The following is a 22,934-nucleotide window of genomic DNA, read 5'->3' on the forward strand; positions in this document are numbered from 1 at the left end:
CCCTTCCTTGAATTCGTGTGTCTGAACACAGTTCTAGTCCAGACTCTACCGCGTTGTGACACGAGGTCAGGCAATTCCTATTCTCAGGGTCTCGGTCGCTGCCCGGGACAAGGGTACGGTCGACCCCGACCTTATCAACATGGTTGCTGGAAGTGGCTTGCAGGAAGAAGAAAGGTGCGGCACTGAAGATCACTTCCGCTTCCGTTGGTGCAAAAGCTTTCACTTCTCGTGCTACCGTGACTAAGATGGAAGCACTGCTGGAGTCGCGGTCCGGACTTTGGGCCGGGGGTCCGGCCCCCGGGCAGTTTTACCGCATTCCGCCCACTCCCGGTTCCTCTGTGGACCCGGCGTCCGCGCTCTACGGGGGTCCGATTACGCGCACCCAGTAAGCTCTCGGCGCCTTAGCCTGCGCACGGGGAGGGACGGTGGGGCCTGGTGCTGCCGGCCGGTTCTGGGAGCCGGGGAGGTCGAGGAGAGGACCCCGGGGCGCGCTACCGCGGGGGAACTCGGGGAGAAGGGTCTCGGAGAATGAAAGGAGCCGTGGAAAGTCAGAAACGGAACCCAAGGCTCGGGAAGCGGGTTCGTGCTTTCCGCCGCGCCGCCCCTCGCCAGACCTCCCTCTCTCTCTAGCAACCCCATGGTGACCGGGACCTCTGTCCTGGGTCTCAAGTTTGAGGGCGGAGTGGTGATCGCCGCAGACATGCTGGGCTCCTACGGCTCCTTGGCTCGTTTCCGCAACATCTCTCGCATTATGCGAGTCAACAACAGCACCATGCTGGGTGCTTCCGGAGACTATGCTGATTTCCAGTATTTGAAGCAAGTTCTCGGGCAAATGGTGTAAGTCATCTAGAGAATAGTAGTTGTCAAGTGGGGAGGGAACCCACTGTTTTTTAATCCCTTTAGAGGTTTCTGCGGTAGAGGACAGGGATACTTGCTGGGGCTGCAAGATGTGAGAACTTCTGCAAATAGTTTACTTCAGTGGGTTTAAAGAGGGAAGATTGTGATAACGTCATTTGCGGGTGGATGGAAATCCTGACTTCTGTTCTCACAACCTATTCTTCTAAGGATTGATGAGGAGCTGTTGGGAGACGGACACAGCTATAGTCCTAAAGCTATTCATTCATGGCTGACCAGGGCCATGTATAGTCGACGCTCCAAGATGAACCCCCTGTGGAACACCATGGTCATTGGAGGTTATGCTGATGGAGAGAGGTTAATTTTAAAACAAACAATTTCCTTGAGCACCCAACCTCTAGTGCCTTTGTAGTATCTGTCTCTTCCCCCCGAGTGAATCCCATTTCTGCCTCAGACCCTGTAGTCCCATTCTTCAGCTAAGATACAGAAACCTAAGATGACCTATTGTGTCTTTTTAGCTTCCTGGGTTATGTGGACATGCTCGGTGTAGCCTATGAAGCCCCTTCGCTGGCCACTGGTTACGGTGCATACCTGGCTCAGGTAAGTAAGTTGAGGAGTAGAAGAGAGAAGGTAAGGGGATTAGTGGCTGTCTGCTTGTTTTACCCTTTAAATTCTGACATGAGAAACAGACTATGTTCCCTGCTGCTGGGTTTATTTTTGGTCCAGAGGCTGTAATGACAAGGTGGTGTATGTCCTGGAGTGAGTCAGTATATGTATGCAAAGTGAGGACACCCATGAATTTCCCCTTCAAGTGGGTCTTAGCACAAGTAAGCAGAATTCATTCTGTTGAGGCAGTAGGTGGAATGTCAGCTTTTCACTCATTTATGACTCTTTTTACATCATGGATTTCAACAGATCATCAGGTATTCAGCCCATGGTATCCCCTGTTTTTTCCCCCGATCTACCTAGCCTCTGCTGCGAGAAGTTCTGGAGAAGCAGCCAGTGCTGAGCCAGACGGAGGCCCGAGAACTAGTGGAACGCTGCATGCGAGTGCTATACTATCGAGATGCCCGTTCTTATAACCGGGTGAGAAGTATGAATAGTAAATGGGGATCTAATTGGCAGGCTGTGCAATTCCTGAGTCTCTATACTTTGAAGAACAGGCCGTTTCTGTGTCTATTTTTCACATTTCAGAAAAGCCCTCCATGTGACCTTTGACCAGGCCCGAGACTTCTTTGATGACAGGATTGGTATTTTCATTGAGAGCTCTGCTTTTTTTTTCAGTTTCAAATCGCTACTGTAACTGAAAAAGGTGTTGAAATAGAGGGACCCTTGTCTGCGGAGACCAACTGGGATATTGCCCACATGATCAGGTGAATGAAATTAAAATTACAGTGGAATAATAGTTGGGAGATCCCTGGTTGTAGTAAGGTTGGTTTTTCTGGAGGTCTCAACCAAACATTCTCTGGGTGGCAAGGGTTTGGGTTGAAGATAGAGCTACTTTTGGGAATTGACTTCTCACTATGGCTTCACGATTTTATCTTTTTTTTAGTGGCTTTGAATGAAATACAGATGCATTATCCAGAACTGAAGTTGTACCCTTCTTATAACTTTGAACTTGGCTGGTTCAAAGGTATTATTCTTTTGTAAAATAAATAAATCCTTTGAAGTGCTGGCTCAGTGGTTGTATTGTTTGACTAAGTCACACCAAGAATGAAACTGCTCAGTACTGCTATATGCCGTCTCCCTTTGTGGTCAGAGAACTCTGGTTCTTGTAGCACATATAGACTGTTCTGCATAATACAGAAGATCCACTACTGTCTTCATTTGGGTCTGTACTGAAGGCTGCTTTCTGTATAAGTCAGACTTGATCTTTGTGTGATAATACAATTAGCTTCTGTGTTTAACACTTTTCTTCAACATTCTCACCCACGCACTAGACTCTAAAATACAGACTTTCTGGTTAATGTTGACTGCATATGCAATTTTAGTTAAAACATCATTTCAAAGATGGAAATGTAACATCTAGTAGAGCTGTAGATTACTCCCAAACCAGAAGTAATAGCCTTAGTCCTGCACCCATCCAACATCCTCACCCTTCATGGGGAAACCTAATTTTGACATATAACCTAAATGTTTATTTCCAAATCTACTACTGATTTCTAGCACTGTAAGAAGACCTCTTAAAAGTATTGTATGTTCACTAAGAAGTCCTATAGTTGTGAGTCAGATCAGTTGGGAATTATTAGCCAGTTCTTTTGCCAGGATGGTGTTAAAAAAAACCTGAATTTTAAAAAACACCCTGGGTAATACTGATAGTATATCTTTTCTAAACCTCTTTTTGAGAAACTAGTCTAGGCAGGAAACCCCAAAACTATTACAGGCATACCTTGTTTTTTATGCTTTGCAGATACTGCAGTGTGTTTTACAAATTGAAGGTCTCTGGCTACTCTGCTCTTAAGTTTTGGTGTCATTTTTCCAACAGCATTTGCTTACTTTGTATTATATTTGGTGATTCTTGCAGTATTTCAAACTCTGATTATTTGTTATGGTGATCAGTGATCTTTAATGTTACTACTGCAAGAAAGATACAACCTGCTGAAGACTCACCTGGGGATAAGCATTATTTGGCAGTATTTTTTAAGGTATCTAATTTTTTTCAGACATAGTGCTATTGCATATTTAATATACTATAGTATAAACATAACATATGCACAGGAAAACACAAAAAATTTGTGACTCACTTTGTTGTGATAGTTGCTTTATTGTGGTGGTCTGGATCCCAACCTGCAGTATCTCCAAGGTATGCCTGAAATTCAGTGAGGTGAGAGCCGAGGGAGAAATCAAAACCCTTTCACTTGTGTCACCCATGATTACAGCTAGCGAAATTTAAGCAAAAGAAAACCATCAGCTTTCAATCTGAATTTCACACACTCAGTCTCAACACAAAGTAGTCAATAAATACTTGTTTATTGATTAAACTGAATTATAAAAAACAAAACAAAAAAAACTTCCTTCTACTACTAAGCCATGCAGGCAGAATCCACAAAAGTAATAACTTCCTGGCCAAAACCCAGCCGATCCACTGTTGGTACTATGGCCTTAGAAAAATCACCCATCAGGAAAGTCATACAGTGTGCAGAGGCCAGGAACCCAGCTCTGCTAAGTCTGGGGCTGCTTCGGAGACTACCAAAGAGAAAGGTTAGTCACTGTACATAAGAGTTGACCATAGTTCTTGAACTTTCTGAAAGGCAAAGTTTTGACTCAAAAGTCCATATTCTGTCAAAATGGCATCAGGCAAAAAGCTGGGGAAGAGAAGCCCAGGTGGTTCCTCCATTCAGTTTTCATATGCCATGGGTTCACAAAGCTGGCCAAGCTGTTTACGGAAGGGAACACTCCAGTTCACTATATTATAGTGTGCTGGGAGTTAAAAAACACAAAAAAACAGATGAGGAGAAACAGGTGGTATACCACCAGGCCCATCACATTTTGAGCACCTCCCAGTCTGTGAAAGCCTGTTCAAATAGGGTCACCTAGGAAAAAAACCACATTGCTTATAAATCCATTTCCCCTCATTTTATTAAATGTTCCACTTATGTACATTTTAAAGATGAACCATTTACAAGCCTACACGGGTTGCCTCCTTGGCTCACAGAAGGGAAACGTTGCAGAAAGCCTCAGGATGGACAGAAGGATAGTATAGCTGTGGGAAAGGTAGACCTGGATTTTTTTTGCTCCTTTTTTCTGTTACAGTACGTTTCAGTCTATAGCCATGAGTACATACGATTAAAAAAAATTCCCTCATGCAAATTGTAGAAAAAATTTTCTTTCCTTGAAGCTGGCAGTGAAAAATAAAGATTCATGTCTTTTTCTTTGTGCACACCCTTATGTGTTTCTTCTTCAGGTCAGGTTCTTCTCTAAGCATTAAGAGTAATAGGGGAAAGCCACAGGGTAAGCAGGATTTCAACAAGTGGTCTTTTTAAAGTTCAATACAACTTCTTGCAGTTAGCTGCTGGCTGGAGGACATGTGATCCCTTGAACAAATATGCTGTCCACTTAATAGGAAGTTCGACAAAGCAGGGACTGCCCCGTGGATTGCAGGATGAAGACCCATACACTGGAAATGGCTTCCACCCTAAGGTTCTGTGTGATCACCTCAGTACCTCTTGTTTGCTAATGACCCATGTATGATCCTTTGTCCAGAGGGATGGTGTAAGAATGGGGAAGGGGGCCAAGGATCACGAGTGCAAAGAATATTGGTTTTGCTGTGTTTTTGTTGGAGGGAGGGTGGTGAGGAAAAAGAAATCTACTCGTCATTCTGGATGATTAAAGGTGGTTTCATGCATTTTTAAAGCCACAATTTTATATCTAGAGTTGCTGTGGAAACCAACATCTCTGGAGAGGGAAGGAAAGAAAGGAGAAGGAAGAGAGAGTTCAGTGGGATTCTTTTTCCATTTTCATTTTTATATAAAAGTGTTAAGACCACAATGAAAAAACTCTTTTATCCATATATATATATAATAAACCAGTTTGTGAACTACAATGTTTGTCTTTCCCATCTTCAGAAATGTTCTCACATTGACAATGGTTGGATAGCATCATGCCCAAAGACATTGGCCACACAGTAAAACAAACAAAACCCAGATGTACTATGATACAGTTGAGGTAAAAGGGGAAACAAAAAATTTAACATTCGCCCACAAAGGATTTTTTTTTCTTTTTCTTGATTTTTGTCAGAAAAATACCAAACACAGTGATTTAAATTTAAAAAAAAGTCACAAAAACCTGTTTTTAGCAGAAGTGAATGACCAATAGGCCAGCTCATCGGCTCAGACGTGATCGCTATAGGTTTTCCTAATAATCCACAAATCCACAGGGATGTATAATAAGTCAACATCAGGGGGGAGTGGTGGCATAAAATTAAAAAATATAAACCAAATACCCCCACTTGGTATACCCCTTTATCTACCCTCCCTCACGCTTTCCCACCCCTACTCCACACCCCTTTATGATGCCAACACTCAAATCTCCATCAGATCTAGGTCAGCTTCTTCAAAGCCATAGAAAGACTCGGTCTCGCTTTCACCCTCAAAGAGCTGGTGAAGGCTTTCAGGCTCAATTGTCTCTTCAGGAGATGACCTGGGTCGAGGAGTGGAAGCTGAGGGTTCCTCGGACTGTTCCCCGCTCAGCTTTAGCTGCTCCTCTAGGGAGGCAATTAGCTCCTCCTGCATGTCAGCGTTTCGTGTGGGTGAGTTCATGTTGCCATCAGGGCCAGGTAGAACGCTAGCCACCAGGAAGGACCGCTGAACTAGCTCTGGACAGTCCCCAATAACACCAAGCACCTCAGCCAGCCAGTCCAGAACTAGCTGAAGCAGGACATCAGAATCACACGCAGTATCTGCCATTTCCCGAGCCTGCTCCTTCCACTTTTTGTGCAGGAAGTTCTTGACAGTCCGCTTGATGCAAACATCTAATGGCTGGATTTTGGAGCTGCAGCCTGCGGGGACAACCGCAGGCAAAGTGCTAGAGGCGCTAAGCATGGCCAGCACCTCTTCTGATAAGTGAGTGCGGTGACAGTCCATCACCAGCATGCCTTTGCTGCGCTGGCAAGCTGTGTGTTTTTGCCACACGCGGGTTGACCACAGCTCCATGATCTCATCGTCACTGTAGCCAGTCTCCTTCGCCTCTAGCAAGATAGAGTCTGGCACGTTAGCAGGCTGATCCATCTGTCCTCGGTAGAAAACCAGGGTAGGGAGAACAGTGCCATCTGCCAGAATGGCCAGTACCACGTCACACCAAGGCTCCCCTGTGCCCACTGTCTGCAGGGCATTTTCCTTTCGGTCTTCACTGCTCAGTACCTCCGTATCAAGGAACAAGGAGATCTCATCAATAGCCACAATCATAGACAAGGACAAGTCCTGGTTGTGAATCTGTCGTTGTACAAATTCAATGAAGAGTCCTGCATTCTCCGCCACGTCCTTAGGTAGAGTGTGGGCCACAGCTCGCCGTGCGTGGGGAGTCAGGTGGTGACGCAGCATGAAACGCACAGCCCACTCGTATGAGATCTTAAATCCCCCCTCCAAGGAGCGTCCTATTTTGGTGGCTTTCTGGAACAAGGTCTCCTCATTTACAGGTAGCTGTTGCTCCCGCTGGGTCAGCACCCACTCGGCCAGCTTCTCTTCCGCCTCTAAGCTCAGATACTTGCCCTCCAGACTCTCCGCCTGAGAGGCCTGGAATCGCCGGAGCCAACGCCGGATGCGTCGCTGGGGGTTTCGGAAGTGTTCAGCTGCCTGCTCCGTGTCGCAGCATAGGGCAAACAGGACCACTCGAAGCTTCTTCACAGAAAGCTGCTCCTTCTTGCCAACCCCACTGCTACTACCACCCCCTGATGCTGGCTCAGGCTCCTGGGTGACTGGGCTCCCTTCATCCTGGTCATCAACATTCAGACATTCGGCCTCCTCCGCAGCCAAGGGTGGAAGGGCCAAAGTCTGGAGATGCGTGGGGGTTGGCGGTGGCGTTGCAGTTGAGGCCGGTGACGGGAGTGCCTGGGCCGCGGGGGCCGGCAGCTCGTCAGGCTCAGCTGCGGTGACTCCAGCAGACTTCACAGTGGCAGCTTTATTAGAGGAGAAGGAAGGAGGAGGGTACAAGTTTTTCAAGTTCCGGTCGTGAGCTCGGTCACGAGTCTGGCCATGCCTAAACGGTTAGCAAAGAGAAAGAAAAAGCTCAGTTAAATTAGGAAAACAAAATAATAATATTAGTAGTAGTAATAAAGAACAAACATACTATAAAACATAAATTAAACCATCAAATGAGTTTCTGTTACCTTGAGTGAGATATCCAAGTGAGTCCTACGGGAAATAACACAATAAAAAAATGTCAGCTTGGTGAAGAAACAAACCCTCCTGAGACAGTTCTTGAGATTTTAACCAAAAAATGTACTACTTTCCCAGTCTTATATAAATCTCAGGTTAGAGTGCTTCCAACTTGGTGAAGTATGTCTCAACAGTGAATGAGTTAGGCCAGGAGGAGATGCACCTGACTCACTATGACCTGTATCCTTAGTCCCACCTCCAACTCCCATCTCTCTTACTCACCCCGTGGCAGGATGCTACTGGATCTATGAGAAGGGTTGAATACCAAATGCTTAGCCATGGCATCTCCCACAGAGGTAACAAAGGTACATGAAGTGCAGGCCAGCTTGCTTCCACTGAGAAAGAGAGTCAAGAGTATGTCAGACAAATGCAGCAATAACTCTACTGAGAGTTAAGCTTCAAGGCTTAATAAAGAAAAAGAGTGTTCCTCCTTTCTCCTCTCAAATTAATGCATATGTCTATCCCCCAAAGTAATATAAGGGATTTAATGTATTAAATTAACAGACCATCAGTAAGTTTGTCATTACCTCACAGAATTTTTAAACAAAGCCAAATACTTGGGGCTCTTCCGTGGAACATGATTGCTGAGAAAGACAAAGAGAAAGTTGTATGAGTTACATGGTTCTGCTCGCTAAACTAGAAATCACCAGCCATTGACAAGGCCTGAACAAAAGAAATGCCTCTTCAATCAATCCTAACCTGAACCCAAGCCTATCACTTTAATATTTCCTATTAATATGCAAACAGATCCTAGAGGTGGGAGGAAATCTATTAAAAGGCATATTCTGGTTGGGGGTGGAGGGATGGTGACCAGGGTCAGAGGCCATATTTCTAAGAAGCGCCCTGGCCATTGGACCTCATTTTGAGTAGCAAGGTTGTACAAAACCAGATTACAGACCAATGAAAGCCAAATAAAGCTGGGTCTGGCCTCTGACTTTGCTAGCAAAGGTGCACAAACAGCTCTAAAAGCTGAAGGGGGAATCACCAGAAGCAGGGGAGGGGATGAAATGAGTTCTGAAGACTCTGAAATCCCAGAGAGAAACACCGTTTAATCCTGACTCACTTGATCATGTGGTTGGCGTAAGCTCGAGAACAGCAGGTGCTATAGCGACACAGAGAGCAGTGAACGTAAGTGGGGAAATGATTGGGGAAGTCTGGGATCTCAAAGCTGCACTCCAGACACGTCTGCCGGCCCATGACACTCCTGGAGAGAAACAAAGAAAATCTTATTACTGCCTCGGGGGTCCACAAACTGTAGAGATTCAGGCAACAGACTCGGCTTAAAAGGCTACCAGATGACACTGGCTCTCGGGAACAGCTGTGCCCACCCGGCCCCCAGCCTCCAGCAGAAGGCACTGACATTTTCCTAACAGCTCTCTTCTGGACGTTGCGCTGGACGGGGGGGTAAAGGAAGACGGGCAGAGGGTCTGCTGAGGAGGCCAGTGGCGCTGCTTCCTGCAAGCTGCCAGGAGGTCCATCACTGGAGGGTACAGGAGCAGTTCGTGGCTGCCCCCGGGAAGCCCGGATTGTCACCTGGGAGTCAAGGGAAGGAATAATTAGACACTACCTACGAAAGAACCTCAGAACACTGAAAAGCTCTATTCCTCCCCTTCTTGGATCCGTGAAGGGAATGTCGACAAACCCTTTACCTTGGTGCCTGGCTTCAAGCCTTCCAGTTGCTTGGGTTTACGGAAGGTTTTATGGTGCTGCAGCTTGTGTTCAATTTTGTCCTTGGCAAAGAGAAACTGCAGCCGGCATTTGTTGCAGTGATAAACATTCCTCTTCTGAAGGGGAAAAAAAGAGACAGAATCCTTTAAAGGTTCCCAATGAATTTTCTTCCTGAGGAGAAGGTAGGTCATTGCCAATCATAGCATTCTTTCCATCTTTCTGTTGATAATTTAATAATTAAAAAGAAATAGACAATGTAAGACTAAACCTAATTTTTCAATCTTTATCTATAACTGTATATATTTTGCAATACAATTACAAGCCTTATTTGGTGGTGAGAATCATCATGGCCAGTGCTCCCAGAGAAAGATGGGCTGAAAGCCGGGTTAACTAGGTCCTCAGAGCATCACCCACTGACCTGCTTTAACAGCTTGGCTGAGTGGCTTAAGCTTTACTTGCCCACTACTTTTTTTTTAGTTTAGTTATCGTTTTTATTTCAATTACAGTCAATGTTCATTTCATCCTTGATAAACTATAAGCTTGAGATTGTCTTATTTTATCTTTACAGTGTGGATGGACATTGCTACCACTGGATATTCTTATTTTTTAAAAATACAATAAAATGTACATGGTGAAAAAAAAAAAAATCATACTTTTATTTTGTACTCCTTCATGTGGTAAGTTTACCTTCAACTCCACTCCTCAGTCCCCTTCCACAGAAACAACTTGTTACCAGCTTCCTGGGTATTCTTTCACAGATAGTCTGTGCATATAACCATACAGCAAACTCAAATGTCTCCATTCACCACCCCTGTTTTCCTTTCTCTTTTTAAACAAAAAACAATAGTACTTTCCTATACAGTGCTGTTTTTCCCTCTTAACACATCAACACATACAGATACGCCTCCCTGAAAGGCCATTTTGAGGATTCAGTCTGCCCAGTATTGAAACAAGACACACGTCTGTGATTCCTTCCTAGGATAGCAAAGGCTCTATAACCTCAGCTACAGGTGACAGTTCCTACGCTAGTACATGGAAATACATCAGTGGTGGATTACAGCAGTCTATGTGTGAACCTAAGAAGCTGCTTACAAGCGAGAAGCCAGGGCAGGTGTGCACACACGTGGATGTTACCCACCGGCGCACCCATCTTGTTCTCTATTTTGTTCCCTCTCTATGTACTCTCCTCCTCCAGTGGCTCCTTTCCTGCAGCATTTTAAAACAAACGCTTATATGTTCCATCTTCAAAACAAAACACAGCAGCAGCAACAACAAATTCTCCCTTGCTACCTCCTTCCCTCCATCTGCCACCCCTCGTCCTACACTTCATAAATTTAAGTAAGCTGTCTCCATTTCCTTACCTCTCATTCATTTGTCCCACTGAAATTTGGCTTCTACCCTGCTGACCAACAAAATGGCTAAATTAAAGGCCACCCTCTCACGTTTCCATCTTGCTGATACCTTCTTGCAACACTTGACCACACACTTTCTTTCAAAATGCTTTTGTCCCCACCTCTTCCTCGACATCACGACTCTTTGGATTTTCATTCCAGGACTATGGCCCTGGCTTTGTGGAGAGAAAACTCAATGGTCCTTCACCTTATTCTCAATTTGGGGGTCTGGGAGTGGGGGTAAAGCTTACCACTTACAAGCTTAAATCAACTGGATTTATATAATGATGATTTAAGTATCTTTCACAATTCAGGCCTTATGTATATCCAACTATCTATTTAGTACTCAATTACACTTGATGTCCATAGATATTGCCGACTCAGAATATCCATCCAAACTTAGAATCCTCCCCTCAAAAGTTACTTTCTCCAGTGTTCCTATCTCAATATAGTCTCCCCATTCATCCAATTACCCAAGACAGAATCCTGGGCACTATTCTTAACTACTCCCTCACTACCTTCACCTAATCCATCTCCAAATTACAGATAGCAGTTATCTTCTCAGTATCTTGCAACTCTAATCCTCTTTGTCTTCATTTCAAAAGCCAATAGCCACTATCATCTCTCAGGTAAACTACTGAAAAAGCCTTTGGCTTGTCTCCCTAACTCTTGGAGCAGCCAGTGTAATCATAACTAAAAGCCAATGCGAACACATCACTCCAGGATTTAAAAATCTCTTCAATGGCATCCCAACATCAATTTCTTTTTTAATTAACAGAAGTCTGTATTTTATGTCAATCTGCTTAGTATTTACATACACTCTTTTTTTGGTTCTAGGTTCCCATCCAGGATACCACCTGATATTTTACTAGTCATGTCTCTAAGTTCCTCTTGGCAGTTTGCCTCAGACTTCTCCCAACAACTTCTTATAATAAAAGTCGAAGCTTCTTTTTTTAAATTATTTTATTTTTTGGTCAGTTAAAGCCACAGGTTTGTTTACTGGTTGTGCCATGGGGCATGGGGGATCTTAGTTCCCTGACCAAGAGTGGAACCCGGGCCCCCTGCATTTGGGAGTGCCGTCTTAAACACTGAAGCACCGGGAAGTTCTGCAGTCTCCTTTTTATGGCTCTAGATTCTCCACGATCTGCTCTCTAACCTCCAACCTCCCTCATACTGTACACACTCCAACCACACTGAACTGTTAATTCCTTGAGCCCCCCCACCCCCGAGCCTCTGAGCATGCTGTCCTTGTAGTCCACTTCACTTGGCACATCCTTACTCATCCTTCGGGTCTTAAACATCCCTTTTCTTGGAAGACTTGCAAGGTTCCCAGAGTAGGTTATGTTCTTTTTTATATTCTGTATTTCCCCTAACACAACATTGTTCCTGTTTTATTGTACTGTTTAACTGTCCTGTTTAACCACTAAATCTCCAGCATCTAGCCCAGTGCCTGGTACGTATTACTGAAATTCAATACATTTTTCAAACTCACACATATAATCTTCTCTAACAAAATTATTTGCCTCGCTCAGTCCTGGCCCCAGCAACCACAATTAAAGAGGGCAATTGCCTGGTGTCTGGTACCTGGTGCCTCATGTAATGCTGTTGGAACGCACTGCCATTCTTGAAGACCTTCAAGCAGTAAGGGCAGAGCAGGTGCCGAGTATCCTCATGGATCATCCGAAAGTGGACATCTACCTCAGAGTAGAGTGAGGAGCGGTACTGACACACCTGAATCACATAAGGAAAATAAGCTAAAAGTGAGCTGAACAACTGAGGCCTTAGAAAAGGGGTAGCAACAAAAATGTTAACATAGAAAAAAAATTTTTTCTAAATGTACAGAAATCAAGTTATTTTTCTGATTTTATAATGCAGGGTTATGTTTGTGATCATGAATTCAGCCGTGAAATATAGTAAAAATGGGAAGGACAGGAAAGTCTTTAAAGTCCAAATTCTGGCTAGGAGCAGTTTTTTTCCTATCTCCACAGGGAACATTCAGGAGACAGACACTCCCTCACTTTCTTTTAAGTATTTATTTGGCTGCACTGGGTCTAGAACTGCATGTGGGATCTAGCTCCCTGACCAGGAGTCAAACCCAGGCCCCCTGCACTGGGAGTGCAGAATCCTAGCCACTAGGCCAATAGGGAAGTCCCAGACACTCCCTTACTACTACTAATTACTACAGGTATTGTGTTCCAAGACTGGGTTCCTCAGCTGGGTACATGCATATATCCTTTATGTTTTTCTCCTGCATGAAGAACCCTGAAAACAGAACTTGGGTTCAGTATTTCTTTTGTATTTCCTCAGTGTTCCTTAAACTGAGTATGTGCAATAGGTAATGGGCAATATTCATTAGTGGATTCTTCACATTCAGCCTGAGAGCAAAAGACTAAATAAAGCTTCCTAAGGAAAAGGCAATACCTGGCAAACGTAAGGCATCTCTCCAGGCTTATGAGTATCCTTCATATGCTGGAGAAACAGTGGCTCACTCTCAAATGCCCACTCACAGATCTTGCACTTGGCTGTAAGAAGAAAAATAATCGATAAATACACCTGAAAATAAGAACAAAATCCTGCTGATTCATAATCTTTATTTTCTGACTCCTATATCTTCATTTTCAATAGTATCAGTAACTTATGAGATCTCTTCTTTTCTTTAAAATGGTTGTCAACAGTTGTGCTGGTGATAAAAAGTATCCTTCTGTCTCTAGCTCAGACGTCTTCACCAAAGCGCCACTCTAGATTTTGAACTCTCTACAAGACATTTAAACACAAACAGTCTACCATCTACTATAACTTAATTCAGCATCCTCCTGCTTCTCATCATTTCTCTTCTCAATTTCCCACCTCCTCCTGAGCTCAAAACTTAGGCATTATCCGATTCCAAACTTCTGTGTTCTGTCACCATTATTTCAAAATGCATCGAGGAACTGTCACTTCTGCATTCTCACAGGTACAAACCTGGGAGAAGCCCAGCTGCTAATCAGCTGGCTTCCAATACCTCCTATCTCCCCAATAAATAGTATCTATTCTTTATATACCATCGTCAAGTAAATGCTCTTAAAATACTGTGTTACTTCATTCCTCTGCTCAAGGAGAGACAATGATTATCTCCTATGAATAATTCAACAGTTACTGAACACGTACTAAACGAGGACAAATAACAGATATGTCCTTAAAAGACATACAACATGAACAGAATTTCTCACCTTCTTATGAGTTATTACTAACAAACTGAGATAATTAAACTTTAAAATTAGCCATTTTATCAAACTTCTATATAAGGCTGCAATTCTAAATTTTTGGCAAATATTTTAATTGCTACATATTGTGAATTATACAGGCAAAATACAGTTATTTGTATTTTTCTTAACATTACTGAAATTATTTTCAAGTTTTTGCAAACACATAAATTGTAAATTTGAAGCTTTAAGAGCTTATTTACTGTCTAACCCCTGCCCCCCACTCCCAAATGAGTGAAACTGAAATAAAATAAATGAACAAAAACCAGAGGTTTTAAATCTGGGGTCCAAGGAAGAGATCTCAGGGAACCCAGGTATCACCTGAAACTATCTGTAATGAGTGAAATGTTTATTTTTCTGGGAAGTTTTGTGTTGATTCTCAGAGGTATCTGCAACCCATTTAGAACCACTCCCCAGAGGTACACTAGGTATGAGAACAAGATAAATTAAAAAATTCTGCCTAGAATGAGGAAAAGTTGATAACATAAGCTGAACCTTGAAAGAATAGTGATTTGCCAGACAGAGAAGACAAGAGAAGAACTTGAGCAAAGGTATGGAACTGCATGACATGTTTGGGAAACTGTACCTACTGGCATGACAATCTTTTCTCCTGTTTTCTTGTCCTTTACCTCCCAATTCAATTATCTCAGCTTCTTTTTTTCTTTTCTAGAACACCTTAAAGCATCAGTGTTTCCCAGTCTTCTGTCCAAGCCTTTTCCTAGTCTGTGTTTTCCCTGGGCAACCCCACTCACCCTTAAAGGCTTTTCCTGTATCAGCTCTATTGTTACAGCTGTCTCATAATACCGACAGTAACATTTATTAAACACTTTCTAATGCATAAGCAACATCCTAAGATTTATATGTATTATCTCATACAAAGCAAATCAGTGAGAAAGGAACCAAAGCCATCAGTGGATTTAAGGGATCTCTAATAACCCTTCATAGCTGTTCTAAGGGGGAAGGAGTTGATCTGAGAAAGATTCAAAAGGGAGAATGACTGATTTCCCAAAGTGGCCATCCTAACACTGTCCCTCCCAGCACTATCACGCTCACCTCCTGAACACCTACCACAGTCTCTTGCTTTGAGAAAACAGGTGTGAAATACTGTAGATTCTGTTTCCTGCTTTCCAAATTTGGAAGGACAGATCCTTTTTGCCTTTCTAAGGTTCATCCAATCTCATCATTCCATGTATATATATATACCATGACTTAACCAAACAAGGGGTTCTCCCTTTCCAGAGTTTTTCTTCACAAAGGATGCTCCTGACACGTGAACACAAGTAAGCATCCATCCCTCAACCTTGCCTCTTCCTTAGTCTACTGCCCTTAAACAAGTTTAAACACAATAACCCATTGATGTTTTGGAGATAATTCAGGAAACTTGAAAATGAAGATAGATGATATTAAAGATTTATGATTAATTCTGTTATGTCTTGATAAAGATACTATGGCTATGTATTTTATTTCTTTCAGGCTGGAAATGAAGTTTACTGAAGTGTTAACTATATCAGCTGGACTGATCAAGTTTATACTTGTTTAAACCTGTAGTTATCACAAAGTGTGATTTCCATTAGAACCCGTGGCTTGAACACAGACCTAGCTGCTCAGGGCATGGAACCCCAGGAAGACCACTGGACTGTCACACTTGGCCTCGCTTTGTGGCAGAAGTCCCGCTCTCCCTGGGTGTCTCCCGTGGCACCTGCTCCGTGGCTTGTGCACGAGTGATTTTACACACTCAGAGCCGCCTAAGTGTGTCAGAGTAGGGTAGTTATGTGTTTGCTCTTGTGAATAACCAGGTGTGTCTCTTCCCATCACCCTTCAGAACCACATTCTTCAGGGACCCATCCTAAGTGTCCCCTAAGACTCCTGATTGCGGTCCATGCAGAGTCACGAGATCTGCAGTGGGTGTTAACTCTTCAGTAACCGTCAGCTCTCTGACCTCTTGGCCCCATGTTAAGAGGTGCAGATGGAAAAAAGGCCATCTTTTCTGATGAGGACAGGAATGCCTATGTATTTTAAATGTCCTTACTTTTCAGAGATATATAATGAAGTATTTAGGAGTGAAACATCATTACATCTATAATTTAGTTAAAAGACACTTCAGAAAATAAAAGAAAAAAAATTTTCAAAACTAAAAAGAAAACAATGGACCTCAAGATATTAACACGAAAAAATAAGCTACTTTCATGAAGAATCTGCCACAGATGCAAAAAAAAAAAAGGTAGTTATAAAAGAATTCAAGAGTAAAATTGATACATATGAAAGCACAGAAAAGGCATTTACACATTTACCTGTTTGGATCAACAATGTTTCAGGTTTTTCACCATAAGATACTAAAAAAATTAAAAGTAAAGGATAAAACAGTGGTAAACGAAGAAGAAAAGACTGACGAGGTTCTGCGTTGTCCACTTTGTTTTTTCCCATTACGAATAACTTATCTTGTTAAGTATTGTACAATATGTAAGTGGAATAACACACTCCACCAGATTCTGTATAAAAGCAGATGTTTTCACTGGGAGATTCAGATGAGTAATTTGGACTTCCTATCACTGACAGTGAAGAATGTGGGACCTAACTTAGATCAAGCTGCTACTCTTCTACATGTGGTGTTATGATGGTTGACCCCAATATCAACTTCACCCACAAATTGTTACTCCAAAGTCCCACTGCCTACTATGGTAACCACCAGTATACACATGGCTAGAGAACACATGAAATGGGATGAGCTCAAATTGAGACTATTTGCTCTGGTATACACACTAGATTAAAAAAAAAAAAGAATTCAAAATTTTTCGTTAATTTAAAAATTTTGATTATATGCTGAGATTATCTTGGCTATTTTGAATTAAATAAAATAAACTATTAATTTCACCTTAAAATATTTTTATTTCAAATGACTACTAAAAAAATTAGAATTACATACATAGCTCATTACATTTTCGGTTGATCAGCACTCATCTGAGACAATCATGACAATCCTACTTCCCTTGACAATATGACCACAGCCAAAGAGATAGAAAGGGAAAACAATTCTGCCTTACAAGGAACAGGCTTAGGAAAGACACAGGAAGACATGGCCTCTTTTTTATCTGCACAATCTTACATATGAACGATTCCTGAGATTAACACAGTCTTCCTGCTAGAAAGCCAGAGACAAGAAAACTGTTGAAAAGTAAAGACTTCAAGTTCTGGGCTTGAAGTTTACTCCACCTTGAGTTTTCTCAGTTAAAGGATCTAATGATAGATGTCCTTAATGTTTAATCCATTTTTAGTCAAGATTTTTAATCTGCAGCAAAAGCATCTATATTATGCATATTTTTCTGTCTCAACATGTTTGCTCACGCTGTTCCCCATCACATAAAATCTTTTCTTACTATTTTCCATCCACCTAAATCCTTGAATTTAAGACCAAGCTTATCCATTACCTATTCTCTGAAATCCAGCCACAAGGATCTTTTCTCTACTCTGAACTACCTATCATTCATATCATCCAATGTCTATATTTATAGTAAATACATAGTCTTGTTCTCAGATTTTCCTAGTTAAGCAATTTTTGTCTCTTCAACAAAACTAGAAATCCCTTATATGATAAAGGAAATATTTCTAGATTTCTAGAAGACTGGATTCAAATCCTCGCGTCACCTTATTAGAAGTGTACGCTCTTAAGTAAATGATTAAATATTTCTGGGGTTGTATTCAGCCTGTTTCTCATCTTTAAGATGTAGCTAACACTCCAACTCATCTTATATCCTACATAAAAACTACAACATTACTAACTAAAGTGGAGACCCAAATATAGATGCTTGCTCTTTCTATAAAACAATCTAGGTAACAAATCCTTAAAATATACCTCTCTACAGTGGTCCAAGGCCCCTAATAATTTGGAATCAAGCACTGAACTCAACTTAAGCTTGAACAGAATAGAAGCCAGGCTTGTAAGAAAACAGAGTAAGTAAAGTACTCATTATAAACATGCAAAAAAACCTGACACTGTTACCCACATATGAATAAAGGGCTCCCCGCTAGTGCCATTCATTGAGTGAAGAACAAAGTCTACCTCTAGAGTCCATGAACTCCCAGACTTACTGGTTGACTCATAGGGACTGTGAACGTTTTCCAGGTGGCACTGGAGCTGGAAGGGGGTAGAAAACTGACGGTAACAGTGTTGGCAGATAGTGTGACCGTCCACCTCACCATTCTGCTGATCGAGTTCTACGTGATGTTTCATATGGTTCATAAATCTGTAGCAAGCACAAAGGAAAAGTACAGACAACATAAAAAATCAGAAGCCTTGGAGAAATATAACAGCGGAATCACAGAACAGACTTTACATATGTCCCCCCACCCCCCGCCTTCCCACCCAACTTCCTCTTTTTTGGAAGAGTCCTTTTCTCAGCCCAGAAACTAAGAGAGTTCCTGAAGCTTTTCTGAGAAAGGAGATGCACTGGTCTCACTCTACCCAAAGTTATCTTTTATTTATTAGCACAGTATCTCCTGGAGTATTAGTTATTGATTTGATAACCCTGAGCAAGAGAGGATATAATTAGGGCCATTCTCCAAACAGAAAAACTTAAAACATATAAGAAGCTTTCAGCCTTCACTTGTCCAAGGTAAGTTCCAAGGCTCTTCAACACTCACCGAATGTTGTTTTTTAGCCTTTTGGTACAATGTGGGCATCGGAAAGATGTGGCGACCTTAGGGAAGTTTGTGAGCTGGGCTACTGTGCCACCATCCCGTCCATAGTAGAAGTCATCTACTAGCATAATGAGCTTGGTCTGGACGGTATCACCCACATTCTCATTTGGCTCTGGTACTTTGGTAGGTGGTGACAGAGCAGGAATAGGTGTAGAAGAGGGAGTGGAAGCAACAGGAGCTGTTTTCTCAGGGGATGGGGGCTTTGCTGCTGATGGGACACTGGGTTCTGAATCCAGAGACTTTCCTTTCTTCTGGTATTCAACCATTTCTGGGCAACAGTACTATAAAGAAAGAAGACATCTGATCATCCCGGTTCTCCTGGGGGCTGGGATGCATGTACTCCTCAGGTCCACTAACATTCCTTGGTAACAGTTTGGTTTTAGGTATCTTACCTAGTTTCTACCCTGCAGTTTTCTACAATGTCCAGGTTTCACTCTCTTTCATGTGTCTGTGTGTGTGTACTTATAGATATATGCCACTCCAAACACCATACTTTGTATTTCTTCCTGTTTTAGATCCTTGAACCACTTGCTAGTATAAGCTAGTTCTGGGGTCCCTGGTAGGAAGAAGTCCCAACCTTTGCATCTGGACAAATACCAAAAAATGAAAGGCTTGAGTAGGAAATTGCTTAATAGCTCCTGATTCATCCAATGACACAATAAAAACAAAATGAACTGAGGCCAAAAAGTTCTGATTATCTAACAAACCTGTCCTGTGCAGTTCAAAATCTACCAACTAAGGAATTAAGGTCACAGATGTTCTGATCTATCTGAGGGACTTTAAATGTTTCCCATTACATTTTTGAGTTCATTCTAAAACAGGCCAAGAGCATAGCCCTTTAAAAAGCTTCCAAGTCGTTTCAGAGTCCTTGCCTTACACTCCCCCAAGACTACAGGAAGTAGACAGGGAGTGGTGGCCATTTACGCTGGATCCCTACCACAGGTGATATCACTTACACACATGTGACCTCTCAAAGCTTCAGTAACACGGAAGTGAGCATTACACTGTGGACATATCTTCCGTCCACCATCCTGGAGGTCAAACACTGGGATGGGTGAGGTCACTGGAAGAAGTGAGAACACGGTAAGATTAGTAAGATAATGCTAGAAAAAGACAACCGGCCTCTTGGAAAAACAGGTTATTAAACACTTCATGAAGGGTATAACTAAGGTTGGTAAGCAAGCATGAGAAATCACTACGAGGCACATTCCTTTTACCATTCTTCTAACTTTAGGCCAGGGGTTAGCAAATCACAACTCGTAGACCAAATCCAGCCAGCTGCCAGTTTCTGTTTGGCTAATGAACTAAAAATGGCTTTTATTGGGTCGGCTAAAAAGTTCGTATAAGTTTTTCCATAAGTTGTTGGGGAAAACCGAACAAACTTCTAGGCCAACCCAATATATTTTCTGCAATTGTTCTGGTTATAAATCATGGTAAAATATACTTCACATAAAATTTCCTCTTTACCATTTTAAAATGTTTGGTTCAGTGGTTAAGAACATTCACATTTTCATGCAATGTCCAACACTCTTTTCACCCCTCAAAACTAAAACTCTATACCTATTATAATTCCCCATTGTCCATTCCTCCTACAACTCTAGCAACCACCACTCTACTTTCTGTCTCTGTGAGTTTGACTACTCCACATACCTCATGTAACTGGACTCACACAGTATTTGTCCTCTTGTGGCTGGCTTATTTTACTTAGCATAATGTCCTGAAGGTTCATCCATATTATAGCATGTATCAGAATTTCTTTCCTTTTTAAGGCTGAACAATATACCACTTAAGTATTGATGCTTTTGAACTGTGATGCTGGAGAAGACTCTTGAGAGTCCCTTGGACTGCAAGGAGATCCAACCAGTCCATCCTAAAGGAAATCAGTCCTGAATATTCACTGGAAGGACTGATGCTGAAGCTAAAGCTCTAATACTTTGGCCACCTGATGCAAAGAACTGACTCACTGGAAAAGACCCTGATGCTGGGAAAGACTGAAGGAGGGAGAAAGGGACGACAGAGGATGAGATGGTTGGATGGCATCACCAACTCGATGGACAGGAGTCTGAGCAAACTTCAGGAGTCAGTGATGGACAGGGAAGCCTGGTGTGCTACAGTTCATGGGGTCACAAAGAGTCGGACACAAATGAGCGACTGAACTGAATATACCACTGTATATATATACACCCTATTTTGTTTATCCTTTCATCAGTTGATGAACATCTTAGATGCTTCCATCTACAGGCTTTTGTGAATAACGTTGCTGTGAACACGGGGTACAAGTATCTGTTTGGGTCCCTGCTTTCAATTCTTCTGGGTATACATACCCCAAAATGGAATTACTGAAACATGTGGTAATTTTATTTCTCATTTTTTGAGGGACCATCATCCCATTTTACATCCCCACCAGCAATGCACAGGGGTTCCACTTTCTCTACATCCTTCACCAACACTTCTTTTTCTTTTTCTGGATAAAAGCTATATTAATCGGTGTGAAGCAGTATTTTCTGTATTTGTGATCTTGCATTTTCATCATTAGTGATGTTTAGCATCTTTTTGGTGCTTAATGGCCATTTGTATATCTTCCTTGAGAATTCTCTATTCAGCTCCTTCGCTCATTTTTTAATTGGGTTGTTCTTTTATTGTTGGTTGAGCTGTAGAAATAGTTTATATATTCTGGAAATTAAGTCCTTATAAGATATATGATTTACAAATATCTTCTCCCATGAAAAGTGAGTTGCTTTCCCACTCTCCCTAACCCTAACCCTCTGATGCTCTGAAATTTTAAATTCTGAAGTAGTCTCACTTATCTCAGAGAAGGCAATGGCAGCCCACTCCAGGACTCTTGCCTGGAAAATCCCATGGACAGAAGAGCCTGGTGGGCTGCTGTCTATGGGCTGGCACAGGGTTGGACACGACTGAGCGACTTCACTTTCAGTTTTCACTTTCATGCATTGAGAAGAAAACGGCAACCCACTCTAGTGTCCTTGCCTGGAGAATCCCAGGGTCAGCGAAGCCTGGTGGGCTGCCGTCTATGGGGTCGCACAGAGTCGGACATGACTGAAGCGACTTAGCAACAGCAGCATTTATCTCCTTTTTCTTTTGCTGCCTATGCTTTTGGTGTCATATGCAAGAAATCACTACCAAATCCAATGTCATAAAGTTCTCCCCCTATGCTTTCTTCTAAGAGTTTTATGGTTTTAGGTCTTTTATTTTGGGATATAATTCATTGAGTTAGTTTTTATATATGGTGTATGGTAATGGCCCAAGTCCCTTTTTTTGCATGTGAATATCCAGTTTTCTCAATACCATTTGTTAAAGGTTTTCATATTTTTAAAGGGTTCAAATAAAAGCAAAAGAAGAGTAAGATTTTCTAACACATGAAAATAAAACGAAATTGAAAATTCAGAGCCCATAAATAGTTTTAGTGGCACATAGTCATATGTCTATGGCTACTTTTGCACCAAAATGGCACAAAGTATTTGTGACAAAATCATACTGTGCATGAAGCCTAAAATATTAACTATCTGGTCCTTTACAGAAAAGGTTTGCCAAGTCCTATTCTAGGACTGAAATTGAAAATGGTTATGCTCATAACCCTTCTACACCTGAAAACCTCTCTACCAAATCTCAACTTTAAACTCTAGTTGAGAAATCCATCTCCTCCTCCCTGAACTATCTTTTGATTATCCCATTCATCTCCGATCACTCGATCCATTTCACTCGTTTCAAAAGCACAGTTAACAAGAAAACTCCTTTGGGCTGACTGAGTCACACTTTTCACAAGTGGCAGTGCTCTTTACTACACTGAAGTTTCTGTGATAACAAGACTATAGCAGCTATACCCTATTTTCTCTATTTCACAGTACAGACTTCTGATACAATAAATACTTTATGCTAATGTTTTTCAATGATTGGCTGCCCAGAGTCTTTCTGATTATCGTACCTTTCACTGAAGACTCGGGCCCGCTGGTTCTTTGAGAGCCATGTGCGGAGCTGTTGTTGGATACCACCACTGGCCCAGGACTCTGGCCCAGGGAAGGGATGGTGTTAAGGGTATTCACCAGTTTGGCCACTTCATTGCTATTTTCACCTGTGACACCAGGCCGCTTCACAGTGACAAAGCTGGCAATGCTCACTGCAGGTGGAGAGGGGAAGGAGGGAGCTTTGTTGGCCAAGTGATAACCATCTGTTCTCCAGCCATCACCCATCCC

General features: G+C 42.3%; 2 protein-coding genes across 9 annotated transcripts in view; one reads left to right on the forward strand and one right to left on the reverse strand.

The window, feature by feature from the left end:
• The first annotated feature begins 210 nt into the window (after positions 1 to 210).
• PSMB4 (proteasome 20S subunit beta 4) lies at positions 211 to 2,535 on the forward strand. The gene is made up of 7 exons (XM_020874348.2): positions 211 to 385; positions 631 to 837; positions 1,066 to 1,212; positions 1,374 to 1,455; positions 1,825 to 1,941; positions 2,140 to 2,228; positions 2,408 to 2,535. The coding sequence occupies exons 1-7, from the start codon at positions 246 to 248 to the stop codon at positions 2,418 to 2,420; spliced, it is 795 nt and encodes a 264-aa protein (XP_020730007.2). The 5' UTR covers positions 211 to 245; the 3' UTR covers positions 2,421 to 2,535.
• Positions 2,536 to 3,806: 1,271 nt separating this feature from the next.
• Positions 3,807 to 22,934, reverse strand: part of POGZ (pogo transposable element derived with ZNF domain) — a 57,457-nt gene continuing 38,329 nt past the window's right edge. For 3 of the 8 annotated variants that reach the window (XM_020874313.2, XM_020874317.2, XM_020874312.2), the window contains 12 exons: positions 22,667 to 22,885; positions 19,680 to 19,786; positions 18,667 to 19,004; positions 18,115 to 18,269; positions 13,208 to 13,308; positions 12,371 to 12,517; positions 9,377 to 9,511; positions 8,791 to 9,260; positions 8,255 to 8,311; positions 7,950 to 8,062; positions 7,679 to 7,703; positions 3,807 to 7,548 (listed from right to left, as the gene is read on the reverse strand). In XM_020874313.2, coding sequence (XP_020729972.1) covers positions 5,877 to 7,548; positions 7,679 to 7,703; positions 7,950 to 8,062; positions 8,255 to 8,311; positions 8,791 to 9,260; positions 9,377 to 9,511; positions 12,371 to 12,517; positions 13,208 to 13,308; positions 18,115 to 18,269; positions 18,667 to 19,004; positions 19,680 to 19,786; positions 22,667 to 22,885 — 3,539 coding nt within the window. In that variant the 3' untranslated portion in view covers positions 3,807 to 5,876. The remainder of the gene's footprint in view (positions 7,549 to 7,678; positions 7,704 to 7,949; positions 8,063 to 8,254; positions 8,312 to 8,790; positions 9,261 to 9,376; positions 9,512 to 12,370; positions 12,518 to 13,207; positions 13,309 to 18,114; positions 18,270 to 18,666; positions 19,005 to 19,679; positions 19,787 to 22,666; positions 22,886 to 22,934) is intronic. The other 5 variants (XM_020874320.2, XM_020874318.2, XM_020874319.2 and 2 more) reach the window with 3 other exon arrangements.

Source organism: Odocoileus virginianus, chromosome 5 (genome assembly GCF_023699985.2).
Source record: "Odocoileus virginianus isolate 20LAN1187 ecotype Illinois chromosome 5, Ovbor_1.2, whole genome shotgun sequence".
Taxonomy (NCBI): Eukaryota; Metazoa; Chordata; class Mammalia; order Artiodactyla; family Cervidae; genus Odocoileus; species Odocoileus virginianus.